The sequence below is a fragment of the Phasianus colchicus genome, chromosome 19 (assembly GCF_987193195.1).
Source record: "Phasianus colchicus chromosome 19, bPhaCol1.hap1.1, whole genome shotgun sequence".
Classification (NCBI taxonomy): domain Eukaryota; kingdom Metazoa; phylum Chordata; class Aves; order Galliformes; family Phasianidae; genus Phasianus; species Phasianus colchicus.
Window position 1 is genome coordinate 10,144,143 of NC_143454.1, and position 19,011 is coordinate 10,163,153.

Here is a 19,011-nt window from a genome sequence, read left to right on the forward strand (position 1 = left end):
GCCTCTCCATCCCCAATGCCTCACCTCCCCTTCCACTTTTCCCTGCCTCCTCCCATGGGGAGTTTCCCAGCAGCTCAGTAATTAGCATCATCATCGCTGATGCTAATAACAACACCACAGCCTCTGCTATCCAAAGCTCAAACAACTTTACAGCCACCATCACGCCTCTGTAAGCTCCTGGGGTTGGCAGGGGAGCAGCAGTGCCTCTCCCCATGTGGGGAGGAGGGGGTGAACAGGACTTAGAGAGACCTGTTCAGGGCCTGGGAGGTTTGTTCTGAGCTCTTGTCTTCTGAGTGCAAGTATGGTGACATCCCATACACACACCCAGAACAGCCATCGGGACACACTGCTAATGAAGGCTAACTTCATTAACTTGCTGTTAACCGATGGATTAAAGATCTTTTGCTTTGAGCATTCACAAAATGAGGAATAGGAGGAGACTGCGGTCTGAACAGCCTGACCAAAGCCAGCTCTGTGGGAGGGAGAGCAAGAGAAAGGGTCTGAGCTGGGTTCCAGCCTCTCCTTGCTCTTGGGTGGGGTTTGCTACATTTCATTTTAAAAGACACACATGGAAACAGAGCTTTTCAACAAAGCCCACCCACACTCCCATCCAACAGAGCAATGGGACAAAAGCCAAATGCAAGATGTTGACTTGAAAGGTTCGGAGGTCTGGGCTGCACACTACAAAGCCAGGCTGGCATCACTGTCAGCTGGGAGCACAGAAACCAGACAGGATTCACCTGAAGTAACCCAGAGCACACTGCACAGCCACTGCCCTGGCAGCAGAGCCCTTCCTGCAGGGCACTGCGTGTGTGGCAGGGCAGGGTCTGAGGCACAAGCTGTGTCCCAGTGGGGTTCTGCACATCAAAGCCTTCGTAGGGCTGGGATGGGCACATAGCACAGACATGGTGCTGGTGAGCCCAAAAGCCAAACACCCAAAGTGAGGTGAAGCCCTCCAGCAGCAGGCTCAGCCCTGCAGTCTGGCCTCTGGGGCTGTGCACAGGCATGGATGCAGTATTCCTCCCTTCCTCATCCTCACGCAGAGCTCCTGGATGTCCCAGGGGATTTCAGAAGCCTTTAGGAAAAGGGTTATGCATAGCTCCACCTTCCCTTTGGTACAGCTACCACCTGAGGATAAGCCCAATCCAGCACATCACACTTAATTTTATGGGACACAGACTGTGGTCTGTTACCAAGATGGGCATTCTCCAAAACACAGGACAGACAGTTGCCCTTCTCCTCCAGCCAAGTGCACAGCTGAGTGCACCATCCAGTCTCTCCTGGGACAAGATGGGTATGTTTAGTGTCTGTGAAGAGGGAGATGCTGTTTTTCCCTGCTGCTCTGCCTGTCTCAAGCTTGCTCTCTGCTGTCTGCCCACCAGGTGCACCAGGAGTGCTTAGGGGCTGACCTTAAACTCTCAGAACTCACCCCACAAATCCAGTGAGCAGGTAGAGTTAAGGCACTGCAAAGCCTGAGCACCTCGGCGAGCTTTCCCTGCCTCCTCTCCATTCACCAAACCCCTGCACGTACGGTGACAACTTGCTGGTGGCTGGCAACATCCCAGGGGCCCTTCCTACACACAGAGCCCTATGTGCTCACACCACACACTTCAGGAACACTCTTTGCCTCACTCTTGCTGGAGCACAGCTTTTGTTTGTTTTCTGGCTGAGTGTCCGAGTTAAAAATACAAGGCTATTTCTGGCAGAAGCGGGCTGGTTTTTTTCTGCCTTTGTTTTCCCTCAGATGCCCCCGTGCTGCTGTCTCCTTTCTGGCTCAGATGAGCTTTGTTTTCCTTCCCAACGATCATGTTTGCACCGGTGAGCAGCAGGAAATGCTTTTCCTATTAGACCATTTCCGCCGACACCGTTGGGAATGAAACAGCAGCTCAGAGAAGTCTAAAAGAAACAACTGGTGTAGAAATCCTGTCTCCAGCGGTCAGACAACGGAACAGAAAGCCAGGTCTGTCTGCAGCCAGAAGGGGATGTGCATGGCTGTGCAGATCAGGACGTGTTCTACCTGCAGCCCATAGCATGGGAACGAGGAACCATGTTCAAGCATCCCCTCTCTACAGACAGGCTTCATCCCAAGCTCTGGAGCTCAGACCTCTTTCTTACCTAACATCAAAAATATTGCATTGTGTTCTTTCCTTAAGCACCAAGGAAAAACAGGTGTCTCTCTCCTGGCTTGGATCGATTCCACCTGGATCCAAGTGAGTGATCACAGAACTGTATTCACTGAGGCTGTAACGCACCACTAAAGCAGGAGATCAAACATTGTGGAGCACTCATGCTATCAGGATGTCTTTGCTGTTACAACACACCCCCAGCAGAAGCAAGCTGAGGATTCAGGGCTTCTCACTGAGTCCAAACATCTGAGCCCCCTCCCAAGACTCAGAAATGTGCCACTGTCTGTGGGTGCAATTCTCATCTTCAAAACCAAGAACTAAACAACACAGCTGCAGGAAGCCCCCCCAGTGCATCGTGTTTGCCAGTGTCACAGCATGAGCATCAACACAACCAGAACACAGCAGCCCAACAAACAACTCAGTTGTTTGGGCTAAAGACATCAAAAAAAGACAGAGTAAGAGCTTTCCAGGACTCAGATGCCCATCAGCTTTGGGGAACCAAGCACAGCCAGTCAGAGATGCTCACCGCCAACCAAGGGACGTGCCACACACCCATAACCCATAAATCACCAACATCATGGCCAGCTCCTGCCCTTTTGGAAGCACGCTTCATCTGATTTCCTTCCAGAGAGAAGCTCCTAGGCAAGGATTTGCCATCATCTCATCCCAATCACCGACTTATTACAGCACACTCTGCACACTGAACACATCCATGTAGGATGGGAAGCAGAGCCAACAGCCACTACCCACCACTACCCCTCCCCCCAGAGCTTGGAAAGGAGGAAGGAATGATGATATCCTAAGAAGCTCCCAGATGAGTAGTAGAGGTGAAAACCACTTCTTCCTACCGACTGTGGCACTTGCACTCGGACTTGGCTGCTATCCAGGGGTGATGTGCACGGCCCTTGGGGCCTCCTCTCCAAACCCAGCTGGTGCTCCCGGTATTTCTTGGACCTCGCAGGTAAAGACAAGAACTCTTTTCCTGAGATCTTCAGTTCTCCCACGTGATGGCTGTCCCCATTCTGGTCCTTGGGAAAGCAAGAAATAGTTATTGTACAAATTGCTTGTATCGAGACCTGCTGCCCTAGGATTCAGAGTACAGGAGATGCATGGAAACAAGGAGTTAACGTGGCATTTAGGCTGTGAGCTATTTTGTGCATCATCACAGAGGATGATTCTAAGGAGTGGAGTGCAAGCATTACCCAAACAACACACAATAGCCAACTCCTCCCCTGGGAGAGGTGAGAGAGAAGCAGCATCCCCTTAAAAAGAACCAAAAAACAGGGATGGGGGTAAGGGCACAGCTGGCTTATTTACAGACATAGGAAGTGATGGCTGAAAGGTGCCTCCACCAGGAGGGCTGGCCCTTCCCCAGCAGCTCAGCATGAATGGCTGGAGCCCCATTCAGCCCCTTCACCAAGTGCCACGTTACAGCAGTGCATGGAGACTGCAGGGTGGATAACAACTGCAACAGGTGGCTACAAGCAGTCCCCTGCTCCCTCGCTGCTGTCCTCCTTTGCTCTCTCCAACACCTGTACAGGAGTTTTCCACTCCTTACAGTACAAACAGGAATAGTGAGAATGAATAAGGAGAGATTCAATTCTTTAGATGTTATCAATAGGACCGACTGCAGCCTGGCTGGTGTCCACACCTTGAAAAGCAGGCACTAAAGTGGCAGCACAGGAGCTGCTTTGCTGCCGTGGATAGAGGCTTCAAAACAGCTTCCTTCATGCCAAAAGGATAGATGACTCAATTACAGCATGTAAGCACCTTCGGGGTGAAAGCCAGCGTGCGATAAAGAATTTTTAGTCTGGTGGAAAGAAGAATAAACAAGGACTGATGGCTGGGAGCCGAAAGCAAAGATCAAAACAAGGAGCAGGGCTGGTGATAGCAGGGCACACTGCTGCCCATTGGACTCCAGGGTCCTGTGCCCCAACCCACAGCTCCTATTTGTTCCCCCAGGACCCCTGAAGCCCACCCAACCCCTCCACCTTGAAGGAGGCTCAGCTGTTACAGCATTAGCAGCAAACCACATATCAGCAAAACCAACCATTACAACTGAGCATCCCTCTGGCACTGCTGTCCCCGTGATGTCCAGATGATCAACTCTCCAGCCCAAAGGCCAAACTGTGCCCACCCGGATCCCTCCCCCAGGGTGAGCTTGATGAAGCCCTACAGCAAACCAACAGCCACCCCTAGGCAGACTCAGCAATTCCATACAGGATTTTCTGAGGGATGTCAATGAGCCCCATAGGTGGAAAGGCTCAGTGCCTGCAGCTGTCTGTAGAAGCAGCCTTTGCCTTGGGGAGAGAGTGAGTGCTGGTCTGCTCAGATCTGACATTTCCAGCAGTGCACTGGAGCAGAAGTCCTCAGAGCCCCTTGAAACAAAACTCTCCACCTCCTGCAAGGCACAGCTCCTGCTTCTGACCTCTCCTTCCTCCCCACACTGAGCAAAGCATGCTGAGATGTGCCACCAGCACTAAGGGGCTAAACCACCCCCTTATCCTCTTTGATAGAGGACTTAAAAAAAAAAAGTTCAGAATAGCTTTTTTCAGCTTTCAGTTAAGTGTTTCTCCTCCAAGCTCTCTAGAAACCCTCTTTGGTTAATCCCACTGACTCCAATGACACCAATTGTGTCCTTCCCTCAGCGAGCCACCAGATTGCTACCCACACTCAGTCCCCAAGGCCAGGCAGGCTGCTCTGCTTACCTTATCAGAAGGGAATTTCAAGAGGTCTAAGCTGTCCATGCTGTTTCTTTGGACTCTCTTGGGCCTGGCTCCTGCAAAACAACACACTCTTGCATCAGGAGGTGTCAAAGCAGGGCAGCCCCTCAGCTCCCTGCTGCACAGTCAGACAGATGGGATGCTGCAGCTGCACACTGTCCTTGAGATTCAAATGTTTTTTTTCCCCTCTGTTGTTTTGAATCTTTTTCAAAGTGCTATCACAGCACAGCCAGAGCTGCAAAACCAGCAGCAGGGCCACACCGTGACCGTGGGTATCAGCTCTGGAATCTCAGAGTTACAGCCCCCACCTCAGCATGAGAAGTCAAGGGACTGGCATTGAGAAAAATCATAACAAAAACATAATGTGTGGGATTGTTGCTTTATCTTCATGTTTTTAGCTTCAAGAATGTGTCTGGGACACAGCTCAGAGCCTCTCTCTATAGTCACAAGGGCTAGAAAACTAAGCAAAAGAGCAAGTTTTCATGGGTCTAGCATCAAGAATGGAAACTTTGCCTACAGGCTGTAAAATTTGAAAGCACTGTGATACGTTATATTTCATACAAGCTGAAGGTTTTATTTAGCTGAGAGCCATGTGCTGCCCCACATCAGCAAAGCCAAGCAAGGCAGAAAGAGAAATACTGGACTTGAGGTCCCACGACAACAACTCCCAAGCTTGGGGGGACGTCCTGGAGGAGGGTGAGGAGCGCATGCGAGTTGAAAGTCATCCTCATGCAGAGCCCTGAGAACGGAAACCACTGAGCTGCAAGCAGTTCCTGCAAACTCATCGAGCCCAAGGGTCCCTTGGTTTCCCACCAACGTTTAAACAGCACTGCTGCTTATCCCACAGCCTCGCCTGCCCTCATTCAAGAGCACAAAACTCACTGTCTTACCATTTTTATTTCAGCCCTTGGCTTACGTTAACTAAGCTGCCTTAACTAAGCTGCCACACCTTTGCTAAAGCTGAGGTCCTTGGCAGGATGCACAACACCCCCCCCTCATCCATGGGCACCAGCAGGATGGAGGGGTCTCCTCCCACATCTTTCTTTGCTCTCCTGGCAATAAGTGAGATGGCACACGTGGGTTTGGCAATGATGCCCAAGAGGTGAGGTCTGCACCTGGAAGCCAGCGTGCGTCACAGCAGCTTCTAATGACTGCTTCCAGGAAAGCCCTGAAGAAGCAGCGTGTGCCTGATTAGATAAACACACGTCACTTCTAACGGCCTGAAGAGTTGTTAATTATACACACCTCCATCCTCAGGTGCTTTGGTACATTCGCAATAGCATTAAACCGCTGGCCAGCAACCATCAATCTCTGATCTGAGAAAGCCTGCCTTCCTCCTTCGTTAATTAAATATACGTAGTCAGACTGACCCAGCAATAAGGGCACACAAAGCAATTCATCTTTTCCAGCTATTTTGGTGCTGATGCTCCTCTGCTACCTCTCAGACCTTGCATTCAGCTGAACCAAGAGAGGAACTACAAACCCAACTCCAAGCATCCCATCTCAGCTACCTGCTTCCAGAACAAAACACACCCAGTTCCATTCTCCCCATCACTCCAGAGCCCATTTTCCAGCAGAGCAGAGAGAGTCCCATACTCACAAGCACACTGCAATAGGAGTCCCATCAGCTCGTTGTCCCCAGGCAGGACAGTCCCTCAGACAGCTCCAGACTGCGTGTGCTGCCCCAACCTCCTCCAAAGTCCCTTTTCCCAGCAGTCCCCACAGCCCTAATGTCATACAGACATCCCCATCCTCCTCCCCCAACACCAACCAACAGTGGTGGAGGCAGCAGACTGAGCAGCTGAAAACCCGCGTCTGTTCCTCTGTAAGCTTTTCTCTTCTCTCTCCAGTATTTATTGGCATGTTTACCAAGCCAACTGAAGAGTAACCAAAAACCTCAGGGACATTTCTAAATGCTCTCTCTGTCTTTAAGGTTTGCTGAGGTCTCTAACAGGAGCGAGCTGAAACCTTCTTGTGAACATCAGCTGAGCACAGCTGCTGACTGCCTGCATTCATGGCTTGTTTTCCTGCAGCTCCTCAGATGTTCTCCTTCTCAGCACTCGAGGGGTGTTGTTGCTTTTTAAATTTTCCCCCTCCCAAAATCCCCCCCCCCCCCCCCCACGATCTCAACGCTGCAGCAAGGAGGTTGGTTTTTTTCTGTTTGTTTTTAGCTCTTGCAGTTTAGTTCCTGGGCTGTTCAACGGTTTCCACATTCCTCTGTCTTAAAGCTGGAAGCAGCCCCTCCCCACCTAGGAGGGAGAAATGAACCCCAGGGGAAGCTGACTGGAAGAAGCAAAGGGGTGCAACTGAGACATCCTTGCTTCTCCTGGCTCCCTCATCTCACATCTACTCTCCATTTTTCTGTCTTCGGGACACTAACCCAATTTATTCACCTCCAAATACTTCTTCCTCACATCCATGCTCTGCAGAGATGCAGAGACCCCCATCTTTATGCTACCTGTGATGCACAGACACAGCATGCTTTATTTCCAATCATTTTTCATAGCCAGAAGTTGAGTAGTGCACAGTCCTTGCTGTCCTTGTGCAGTTCAGGCTGAATGGTGTAGGGCAACTCTGCTTTTCAGGACTTCTAGGGCTTCACCATCACATTTAGGGGAAAGATCTCACCAGCCTCTTCTGCAAAAGCCTCTGATAGCATCTGCTTATGAGATTCCAGACCCCATTGGGCAACGAGGCACTGGGGGGACCAGCTGGGTTCCTCCCAAGGAGACACACTCACACAGCAGGAATTCCCTCACAGTACCTTGCTGCCACGCAAGATGTAGCCACAGAGAACTCAAGGAAGTGTTTTATCACAGAACAGCCACGGACTGCCCCATGCAGATTTGCAGCAGGGTAAAACTGGGCTGGCAGAGGGAACGGTTCTGTTCCTGTATCCTGCTGGCACTCTCGGGTCTCAGCACTGACAAGATCAAGCACAACATGTGCAGCAGCAGCTCAGGGAGCCCTGCCAGGAGCTCTCATCAAGTTGACGTGTGCTATGAGGACTCCTAGGCTCTCCTCCCTCCCCATCCTGGAGAGATGTCTTCTCCACAGACAGAGCAAGCTCCCGAGCAACGACAGTTCTATTTGCAGGCCTGGAACAAGCCGTCTCCCTCTGGGTGGCTGTACCTGAATTAAAGCTGACAGTGAACTCCACAGAAAACTGCTGGGGACAGGTTACACGGCCAGCACTGCTCCTGCCCTCCCTCCAGCTCTCATGGCTGAGCAGCACACACAGCAGCTCAGGGGCAGCAGTGACCCCACAGAGCACAGATCTCAGCATAAGCACTTGAAAAGGCCATTTCTCTCTACGCTCAAATCAACTGAAATACCAACTTGTCTTCTAGACCAGACTGTTGCCCTCTCACATTTGCACAGACCCCAGCATTTCAGATCCTTGGTTCTGGCAGACAGCTCCAAATATTGTTAAATCTGATTCAATTAGAGCAGCCAAGCAGTCGGCTGGGGAGAAAGACAGCTCTGTAAACCCCAGCCACAACTGCAGAGATACAATCCAGCAATCTCAATGAGTACAGAGCATCTCAAATCTCACACTGCTGACACCTAATCAGGACATCTCCGTTGAGCTAGTGCTCCATTATTACAGCCAGTGCTCTTCAGAGAGGAAAGAGGAGGATAAAAACCACAGCAGCAAGGAAAAAAATTAAAAAAAAGATCCAGCAAAACAGCCATCTCATTTAGGGCTTTAATTAGTCTTCAAACACATAATGGGTTCTGGTACTATAAATCCACTTGACCTCTATTAGTGCCAGCACTTGCATGATAAATGCTGGCATTTGTTTTCCCAGTTGATGCTACTGGGATAGAACAACGCTTTCCTCTAAATAGAGAAAGCAAATAGTATCAGTTATTTACGATGACTGAGCCATAAAAATGCTGGCACTGAGCTTTTGTGTGTCCATCTATGGGAAGGAGCATCTGCTCATCTACTCACCTACTGGATTGGAATGGACCAGGAAAATCCCATAGTTTCTGGCCTCCGCTATGGCTGAAGACATGGTGAGATGGCTAAAGCAGCCCTTCTCTCCCTGCCAACTACGTGAGAGCTCTGTGGTTCAGACAAAAGCCATGAACACATATGGCTTGGAAGAGAAAGGACACAAAAAGGACAAAGCCAACCCACAGCTAAGGGCCAAGGAGAGCAGCAGGAAGGTCACTTCCAGCACGTTGTCACATCAAACTTCCTCAGAAATGCTTTGCACCCACACAAGGTCCTGCATTCTCAGCCCTCTGTAGCAAAGCTGGAAGCCAAAGGACAGGAACAAAACCTCTTCTGCTGGGAAGATTGGGCTCCGCTGTTTGCTCTGCAGTGCTGTATTCATTGGCACACAGACCAGCACACAGCTGAGCAAATATCAACCCTCCAGACAAGATCCTGAGCACTACAAAAAACCTTCTCCAGAAAAACAGTTTTACAGTGGCTTCCCCCCCCTCTCCCCAAGGCAAAACTGTTCCATCATAAAAATGCATATGTACACACAATAGGCACTAACAAGAAGTTACTTTTGAATCAGGATTCTCATCCGCCTCATTTGGCAGAAGACATTTTTATAGACATAGCACCAAAATCTTACATCCTCCAGGATCCCAACTGACAGCTGAACCCCTGCATGGCAGCAGCACAGCACATCTACGTGGCACCCAGGAGCTCCACAGAGTGCAGTCAGGTTGGGCACAGCCAGAATAGCTCAGGAAAGCTGCAGGCTCTGAGTAGAAGGTGATCCTACATCTCACAGCCTCACAAACTCTTACTGATTGCTGTCACGTTGATCGCATCTTTGAGTCCAGTTCCCCCCTTACACCCATCAGCAGTGGGTATTTATCCTCTGAGTGAGGCTGGAATGTGGCTTTTTGCAAAGAAAGCATTGGCAATTCCAGCCAAATAATGAAGCATCTCTTGTCTTTACATGCAGGATACAGAATACACAGTGCACCTAGTGACACAGCACCTAACAAGTCAAACACAAGCCTTGGGAAGCTTGGAGCTGTGCTGGGGGTGGCCTTGTGTAACCATGGCCTCCCCCAGGCAAGGCTTCATAGATTAAACATTGTGGGGACAGGAGGATTTTCTGGGAGATAAACTGAACCCAGTAGAGCAGGATGATAGGAAGCATGTAACCTTGGGGCCAATCCAAGACCAGCCAGCATAGGCTTGGCAAGAACACCTGGTTTTCTATGAGCAAGACTTTCTCTGCCAGCATGTAGAAAAACTCATGACCTCTGATCTTCTGTTACCAGCTCACATTGAACAAGCAGGGATCAGAAAGGAACTGAGCCTGAGCTAGAAAGTGACATGCAGTAATTAACACAGGCAACACCTCCAGCAGCCAAACAAGTCCAGTTACAGCAGCTGTGTCCTACAGGACAAGAGAAAGAATGATACACAGTGAAGATATGCAGCGATCAAAGGCCACAAAATCCTACGGAAAAAAAGGGTGATATCCTTCATCCCTCCCTCCTGTTTGATCTCATGCATCAGCCACCAGCCTGCAGTGCTTTCTACCTCCTGGGACACATTCAGCCACACAGGAATTTACATTTCTGAGCTCTGGTTACCCCTACAAGCTCCCAGGTCTCTGTGCTAAGCAAAGCTCTGCTGCCCGAGTTGCCAGAGGCTCTGTCCTTGCCCTGCTCAGTGAAGTGCTAAAGCAGACCACAGTCAAGCATGGAAAGACCTTTAAAGATGGGAAGTAATTCCAGTTGGGTGAGGAAGAACTCGTTTGCAGTGCTGCAACTGGAACCAAACAGGAGTATCTCGATCCTAAAGGTAGCACTGCACTGTTAGACAGAATTCTCATGCCATAGCTATTTCCTATGTGTTGGCTACCAAAGAAAACTGCCTGGGGAACCGTGCTGCTGAAAGCAGGCACAGCAGGGCTGGAGCAGCAGCCAGAGGAGACATCAGGCTCCCAGCTCCCATCTGGGCTACTGGAAGGAGTTGACCACTCCCATGAAGTCGCTTTCCCACAACAAGAGGTCCCTTGATTTAATGGATGGCTTTGCCAAGGGCCACGTTGTACCTCTTCTGCCAAAGGATTCAAGCACAGGCTCCTTCCCTGCTCCTCCTTCCCTGCCTCCCCTGGCATCAAGATGAAACAAGCACCTGAGTTCCATTAGCACAACATCCTTTCCTCCAGGCCTGAAGCATTTCCTCTGCTCTGAGCTGAGAAGCCTGTGCACTGAACTTAACACCAAAGCTGCACTCAACACTGACGCTGGGAAGGAGGCTCACGTACAAAGCAAGATGAGAGAACACCGCTCAAAACTTCAGGAAGAATTTTTTTTAAATGCCATAAAGCTAATAATGGGACGGTCTGAGTTGAGTGCTAAATAACTTGATTCAATTCCAAATGACTCAGAGGTTCATCACCCCCCCATCAGTGCTGCTGGAGTGATTTGGCAGCCGTAACAGCAGAGGTTACTCAGAAGTTAGAAAAGACTCATCACAAAGATAACGCAGGGGCATCCTTCAGATGTCCTAAGTCTCCATCCAAGAGCTTCCTTCCCTGTTCAGGCAGCACTCCTCTTGTCCCTTCTCCCTTAAACATCCCCCCCCAGGACCACTGCAGCACTCAGAGCCCTCTGGACACCTTCCTGCAGCTGCCTTGGTACGACTGAGCATCCACACCCTGGAGCAGACCAAGCACAAACCAGAGCACAAAAAAAACCCCCATCTTCCAGGCCACCCTGCATTCTGCTTCAGAGGGCCACAGCTGGCTGCCCCCCAGCACACTGCCTGACAGCAGGGCTGAGCAAGACACATAGAGGGAAGGTTGTGGCACAGCATCCCAGCCTGAGGCACAGGAGAGCAGTGCTGCCTCTTTCCTGCTCTGCATCAGCACAAGGCTGGGCTAACCAACCCATCTCAGCAGCCCTAAATGCTTCTTAGCTACTTCAAAGATATTTAAAGCAAACAAACAGACTGTGGAAACATAAAAGCAGATTTTTTTTTTCCTATCCAATTTATCTGAGGGTTCAAAGATTCCTGTAAGAAGCTCAAAATTGCACTAAGGATGAAAAGACTCACATTCAGAGCCACACAGATCTGATCACTGCCTAGGAAGGAGATGGTTTGTGCCTGTCCAGGCTGCCTACCTCTACATCACCTCAAGTTCATCACACAGGGATGAGCAGAGCCCATCACAGAACTCCTGAAACCCCAAGTGCAACCCAGCCTCTCTTTCAGCAGGGGATGTACAGAGCAGGGAAAGCCTGGCTCACAGCTGGGCCCTTCCCTGCCCTCAGAGCTCACTGAGCACAGCTGGACAGCAGCAGCCACATACTGCAAACAGCACAGAAACCATGCCAGGAACTCTGAAAGCAGCTACATGCCAACACCTCCTGGAACACCCGCATCCTCCCACCCACACCAGCTGCCAGCAGAGGTGTTGCTCAGTGTCTCCTAGCACTGCTGCTGCCATGAGATGACAGCTGATGCTGACACACTGCTGAGCATAGAGGAAAAATGGTCCAGAGTTAGTTTTCCCTTCAAAGCAGCACTGAGAACCCTCCTGCACTCACTGCCTGGCCAGGTCTGCTCTCACCCCTTCTGCAGCAGCAGGTCCCTTCCCTACAGCCAGCAGACAGCCTGCAGCAGGTGCCAGCCTCCAGAGCAGGGAGCAGCCAAGGAACACTGCCAGATCACGCTCAGTGCAATGCACGCAGGTGGCACTGCCAGCAGGATGCTCGAGGAAGGGGTTGGGGGGAATGCTCCTGGTTCACCAGGCACAGCTCATGCCCTTCAGAGCAGCAGCACATGGGGCAGAGCAGGCAGCCAACCTCACCTCCCAGCACCAGGCAGCACTTCTCATCTTCACACTGACCTTGACCTCTACAACAAAAATCCCCCACAGACGTAGCAAGTTCCCTTCTCTGCAACAGCAAAATCCTATCAGTACTCAATTCTTTACTTGCAGTGTGTGAAAGAGGGCAAGAGCATTTCTCAAGGCTTCATATTTGGCATTTAGAGAAGCAGAGACAACCCCTGTTTGCTTGCTACTCTCCAGCTCCTCTCCATTTGTTGCTCTAAGCTCTGCGTGTTTGCATTTCTTCACAAGGTCAGTGCTTTCACAAGACTTTTGTAGCACTGTCCCACTTCCCTGGCTTCCAGCTTTGTCTTCTGACATCCAACTGCTCTCAGAACATTAATTAAATCACAAAGAGCTCAGCAAGAGGAGCCAGAAAACACCAAACACTCCCTTCCTCCCCTTATGCCCCCAGTGAAGGGCAAACACAAGGCTTGGAAGCAATCAGCCCATGATGGACATGGCAGCCCAATGGTTTGGCTCAGGGCTTCTCAGCTGCACAGATTTTCCCAGAACTGAGATTTGCTATGAAACTTTATCCTACCTGCTTGATGGAATCTGTGCACTTTACAGCATGCCTGCCCTCCCAACCAACGTAGCATCCTTATGAATATGCAGTCATGTTACAGCCTTAAGCTGTGAAAATAACGTGAAGGAAAAAACAAAAAGCAGGCTCTCCTCACTGCAACATCAAAAGGCAGAGACTGCTCAGAAGCCAACCTGAAGCTCGGCTCCATCTCACCTGGGCTGGAGCACACAGCTTTCCCCACCTCTGACTCCAGCCTTGCACTGCTGGAGGATGGCAGGCCATGCTCCCTCCCAGCTCTGTTTCTCAGGAAAAGCTTTAGCACTGACATAGCATCTGCACCTTCAAGATCAATACACAGAGCAAACACTTGCAGGCAGCATCCCATCACCTTCCCTGAGCCAGCTCTCCCACCAGGAAAAAGAACACACTGTCTCAGAAAGCATCTGCACTAACAAGGTCATATTTAATCAGCCTGCACCTCCCAGGATGCGACTTCATTTGTCTGAATTAATAAACCTGTCCACAGCTACAGAGCAACCAGCTTTCATGCCAGGCACACCCAGACACCTATGGTGGCAGCTGCAGGACATTTGGTCCCCAGGCTGGGGATGTGTCAGGCTGACAGTGAGAACTCATCCACACTGGGCAGCAGGGCTGCTCAGAGCAGTGAATGGAACCATTTTGTGTGCCATCACCAAGTCTTGTAGCTTCCAGCTTCAGCATCCCCATAGGTGGGAGCAGCACCCAGCGTACTGATGCTCACAACCTGCCTTCAGCTCCTGCTGTAGTCTGATTCCTTAGGTGCTAATCAGGATGACAGCAGCCAAAAATCCCTGCCAGTCACCTTTTGAAAGCTTGTTCTATCAGTCACATCAGCTAAAAGGGTGCTGCAGAGCTCTACAAGAGACAAAAGCTGGTTCGCTGCTTGGCATGTGGAAGTTCATTCCCAATGCAGATTAATTCTATTAACTCACTCTGTGCCCAATTTGGGGTGGATCCTTCCCTGTCCTCAGAGCTTACAGCAAGCACAGTGCAGGAGTAAATAAGATGCTGCCCATGGGCCTTGGTCAGAGCAAGGATTGCACACCATCCATATGTAATGGTGAATGATTCTGCTGAGAAACAACATGCTCTTCACTCTTCTTCCTGCAAACATACTGCAGACTCTTTCCTGGTGTTCATGTTTCCCCTTCTGTCACACACTTGCACGCATCCCCAGCTCCCCATGCACCATTCCCACACCTCACGTGGCCCAGATGCTCACCTTGTGCCTCGTAGCCAGAGTAAGGACAAGCCATGCCCACATCCTCATCACCAGGTCCCAAGCCGAGGGCTGCCCTGAGCTGGGCCATGTTCACCTGTGCTGTCAGCTCTCCAGCCCGGTCCCCAATCTGTGGGTGAAACCAAGAAGGCATTAAAAGGCAGCATGCTGTAAGCCAGCAGCCTCTAGCAGAGTGCTGCCTGACCCACACCACAGCAAACAAACAAAGGCATCCTGGGGCACCATCCCAGGCAACACTCAAGGGTTGGGTGTCCACTGAGGTGTTACAGAACTCCACTCAGAGCCCCGTGGATGTGAATCCAGGAGGGATTCAACCCACACAGAGCTCCAGGAGATGGATGTGTTCACAGTGCCATGCTGCTCGTGCCCTTCTGAATTGACTGAGCATGTTTCACCTGCTGGGATGGACGGAGGGAAAACTGAGGTTTCCATTCTACTCTTGGCTTAGTACTGAAATGGAGACAATCAAAATTCCCAGCTCTTAGCAGCACGAAGGAGCTGATGCTGGATATTCAGGAACAGATCTTTCCAGTGGCTCTTGCTGCTTAATGGAGACACACAGGACAAGCAGCTGAGCGTGCCTCAAAGGTTAACCAGGCATGAAAATGACTGCACTGCGTATCACCAGCCAACACAGAGAGGTCACTCAGAAGCAGCTGCTAATCTTTAGAGAAACAGCTGCCTCTGTTACAGAGAGCCCTCGCCTGCTCCCTTGGAGAAGCCCGAGTCCCCATTAAATGCCTTGCAACAGCTCTTTTGTGGTCCTCTGAGATAGACTGCAGCATGAATTGTCCTAGAACAGAACCATAAATCCCCACATTATTTATGACAAAGCCCTGAGCACCAGTAAAGGGAGGCAGATCAAACAGCTTATCATCAGGCATAAGTCCCCTGCCAATTACAAGAGATTTGCTGTTGACATCATCTCCAGAGAAATTACCACATCCTGCTTAGGTCACACAGTCCTTGATGCTCTATTAAGTACTTCCCTGATTTCCACTCACTCCAAATTCTCTCCAGGGCCCCATCACTGTCAGGATAACAGTCGGGCAGCTGTCCCTCATGCCATAGCAGAGGCTCTCTGCCCTCAGCTCAGCTATCTTTGCCCCCCCCATCATCCCCATCACACACAGGTGTGAGGAAGGCACTGCTGAGCAGCACCTAAGGGCTGGGACAGCCTCCAGGACTTTCAGACAGAAGGAATTCTCCCTCCTTTCAGAAGGAATCCTGCACAACCTTGGATCACCTTGCAGCAGCTTCCCATGTGGTTATTCTGAACAGATTTCCCTTGGATTCAAATGTCACCATCAGATGTATGTCAGGGCAGGAGGGGGGAAAAAAAAAAATGGTGACAGGACAGGAAATGGGTTTTAAATATTCAGGTTATACCTCTGCTCACTAATAAGTTTTTCTATGAGCAAAGTGCTGATGCTCACCACAACAGCACAAGCAGCTAACTTGGTTCCCAAGGCAAAATTAATCAGCTTTACAAGAGCATCACTTGCTGCTAGAAGCTAATGCAGACCCTCCCCACAAACAGACGTGGCCTCTGCACTACTCCATAATTATGGCTGTGGGGGGGGGGTTATTGCCACCTGCCATGAGTAACCTATTCCTGGCATGCTGCAATCAGAGCCATCACATCAGGATGAGAGCATCACCATCAGCCCTCCTGCCCCCTTAGAACCCCTATCCCTTCATCCCTCCCACCACCCCCTGCAGGGCACACAGCCCCCACTGCCTGTCCTGGAAGGCTGGAGCTGGAAAAGCTCATTTGTCCTAAAATGTTCAGGTCCAAAGAACAGTATTTCTTCTGCAGGTCCGATAAGTATAATTAAGTACTTCATTAGGTTGGTATGTCAGCCCTACCCCACCATTCAGCCAATCTCACAGACAGGAGAGCACACAGAGCACTTAACATACAGCAATTTCAATTAGTGCTCCAAAAGGTCAATTTCTTCATCTGGGGAACACTAAAAGAGGCCACAGCTGACTTCTACATAACACACTGGAAAGCAAACAATGCCTTCTTGTACATCTGAGCCTGTGCAGAAAGGCTCCTGCAAACACTTTCTGTTTTTGTACCAGGAAAGCTGCAGCCAGGCAAGCACTTTGTGGTAGTCAGCTGCGTGCACAGAGCCCCACTGTATGGCATTGGTGCAGGGTTAGCACGAGGCTGCATTAATCCAGCATTAGCAATCAGCTGTATTTGCACAACACTCGAGTTCACCACGTGGAGCTGGCACCCCTCACCTGCTGCAGCCTCTGGGGGGATGCTGGCATTGCTTGACCAGGTAGCAACCTGCTGGGAAAGCAGAGCACAGCTGCAATCACAGGGTGCCTGGCAGTCAGGATCTCACAACTTGCTGCTCAGGAGAGAGAGGTCCTACCAGCAGGCTGGGTGCACAGGCTGGAGAGCTGCTCCCCAGGTCCTTCCTCACACAGGAGGATCAGGTGAGAGCAAGGAGTGGCAAATGTTCCAGCACTAACAAGGCAGAAGCCTGGGAGCCTCCCATGACAAGGATATTTTCCAACCAAGCAGTAGACAGGCAGGCAATTTACACAGCAGCCATAGCTAGAGAAGAACTACACCAAAATCAGTTTAGATAGGAAAAAAAGTCTTCCCACCAGGGAGGATTAGTTCCCTCTGACCTGAGCTAGCTTCTCTTACCTCTTGGGAGATTTCAAGATGCTTCCTTGCAAAGTGCAAAGCTTGTTCATGGCTCCCCAGGGAGACGTAGGCATTTCCGAGACTCCAGCAGGCCCTTCCCTCTCCCACCCTGCAAGACAGGAAGCTGTTGACCACAGAAATCCTGGGCAGAGCGCAGCCCAGCAGCCCTTTCACAGCTTCCTTAGGGGCACCTTGAGCCAGCTCTCCCAGCTCTGCTTTCACCCACTCCTAAAAAATATGAAGCACTGTGCAGCTTAATCCCTTACACTAAAGGCAGTAAGGTCAGAGGATAAGCAATAGTTTCAGAAATGAGGCTGTACCCATAGCAGCCAAAAGCTAGGTGGGGTAGCAAGGACCCAGAACAGTCTGACGTCACACACAGGCATCAATCAGAGCAGAAGTGAGAGCTCCCATCTGCTCTGCACGGATTCCTCTCTAGGGATACACAAGGCATCAAGAGGACTGCAATCATCCAGCAAGGGGAAAACGCTGCAGGGATGCAACGTCCCCCTGCTGGATACCAGCACATCACTGGGAAGCCCCTCACCCTGCACACAGGTGCTTCTGTTTCCAGCACCTGCTTGCACCAGCACAGCCTGCTCAGCTCTGCCAACGTGCAGATGTGGGGGGTGAAGGAATAAAAAAAGCACATGGGGGCGCGGGGGGAGGTTCAGCGTGACTGCAACTCCCTCCCCTCAGAGGTTGGGGCGGGTTGATCAGCATTTAAACATTTTTCTTGTCACCCAGTTCAATGCTTTCTGCTCGCGGGGCGTGTTCCCAGAAATGAAGGAGCCCACAGGATGCACCCCCACAGCATGATTCACCCTTGGGTGGGATTAGATGTTCCCCGAGCAGATATTGCCCTGACAGTGCCACGGTGCTCCGTTTGTGTGTTCCTGCTCCATCTAGTGGAGGACACCCGGCTTCCCTGAGCTGCTGGCAGTGATGCTGAAGAAGGCACAGCCATAAGGACACGATCTCTGGGTTTCAGTGGGATGATAAAGGTCTCATTCACATCACTCTTACTCCCCTGGCAAACAGGACCAAACACCACGTCCTCAGAGACTGCTGAAGACCTTCAGTATTGCACATTGCTATTCCTCATCTCCAGCAACACAGAGCAATAGATAACCAAGACAGGACAGTGCTCAGAGCCCAAGAACAGAGAAGCCATCCCTGGAGGCATTCCCTTACCTGTCTCCCAGCTCCTGTGCTATCACCAGGTGTTTTAGATGGTATTCAATTGCTTTCTCATAGTCCTGAAGCAGTGTGTATGTGTTTCCAAGACTGTAGCAAGCCTGGGCCTCTACTGCTTGGTCTTTGAGTTGTCTGGAGAGTTGGAGTGTCTTCCTGGACAGGTGGAGACAAGAGAGCTGGTCATTGCAGGGCAGCAGGACATCCATATGTACGTGGCATTGGAGCTGGAAAGTAGTGGCACTGCTGCCAAGCATCACACAAGCAGTTGGCCACCAAATCCCATCATCTCCCCATCTATGAATCCGCTGAGGTTTTGCAGGGAACACCTGCCCCACATCTGCTTCAACTCCTGGCACTTACTTGTAGTATTCAGCAGAGATGTCAAATCTCCCAAGGAAGATGTGTGCATTGCCCAGGTTGCTGTATGCTCTCCTCTCGGCTGCTTTGTCCCCAAACTCCTTAGCAATAGCCAGGCGCTGCAGCAGACACAGATTAATGAGTACAGCTGGCACTGCCAGGCTTCTGTTACACAGCAACCTTGCTGGGAGATTAGCTTCTTTTGCTTTGCAAGAGTTCACATCCAGAAATGCAGTGGTGCATACGCATATCAGGGCTGCATCCAGAGCAGCTCTGGCAGGGTCTGACTGCCCCACA

At 50.7% G+C, this 19,011-nt stretch overlaps 1 protein-coding gene across 2 annotated transcripts in view; it reads right to left on the bottom strand.

Moving 5' to 3' along the window:
• GPSM1 (G protein signaling modulator 1) overlaps window positions 1-19,011 on the bottom strand; it is a 49,630-nt gene that overhangs the window by 12,804 nt on the left and 17,815 nt on the right. For both annotated transcript variants that reach the window (XM_031601859.2, XM_031601860.2), the window contains exons 6-11: window positions 18,718-18,833; window positions 18,355-18,510; window positions 17,161-17,269; window positions 14,472-14,598; window positions 4,835-4,905; window positions 2,975-3,154 (exon numbers count right to left, since the gene is read on the bottom strand). In XM_031601859.2, the coding sequence (XP_031457719.2) occupies window positions 2,975-3,154; window positions 4,835-4,905; window positions 14,472-14,598; window positions 17,161-17,269; window positions 18,355-18,510; window positions 18,718-18,833 (759 nt within the window). The remainder of the gene's footprint in view (window positions 1-2,974; window positions 3,155-4,834; window positions 4,906-14,471; window positions 14,599-17,160; window positions 17,270-18,354; window positions 18,511-18,717; window positions 18,834-19,011) is intronic.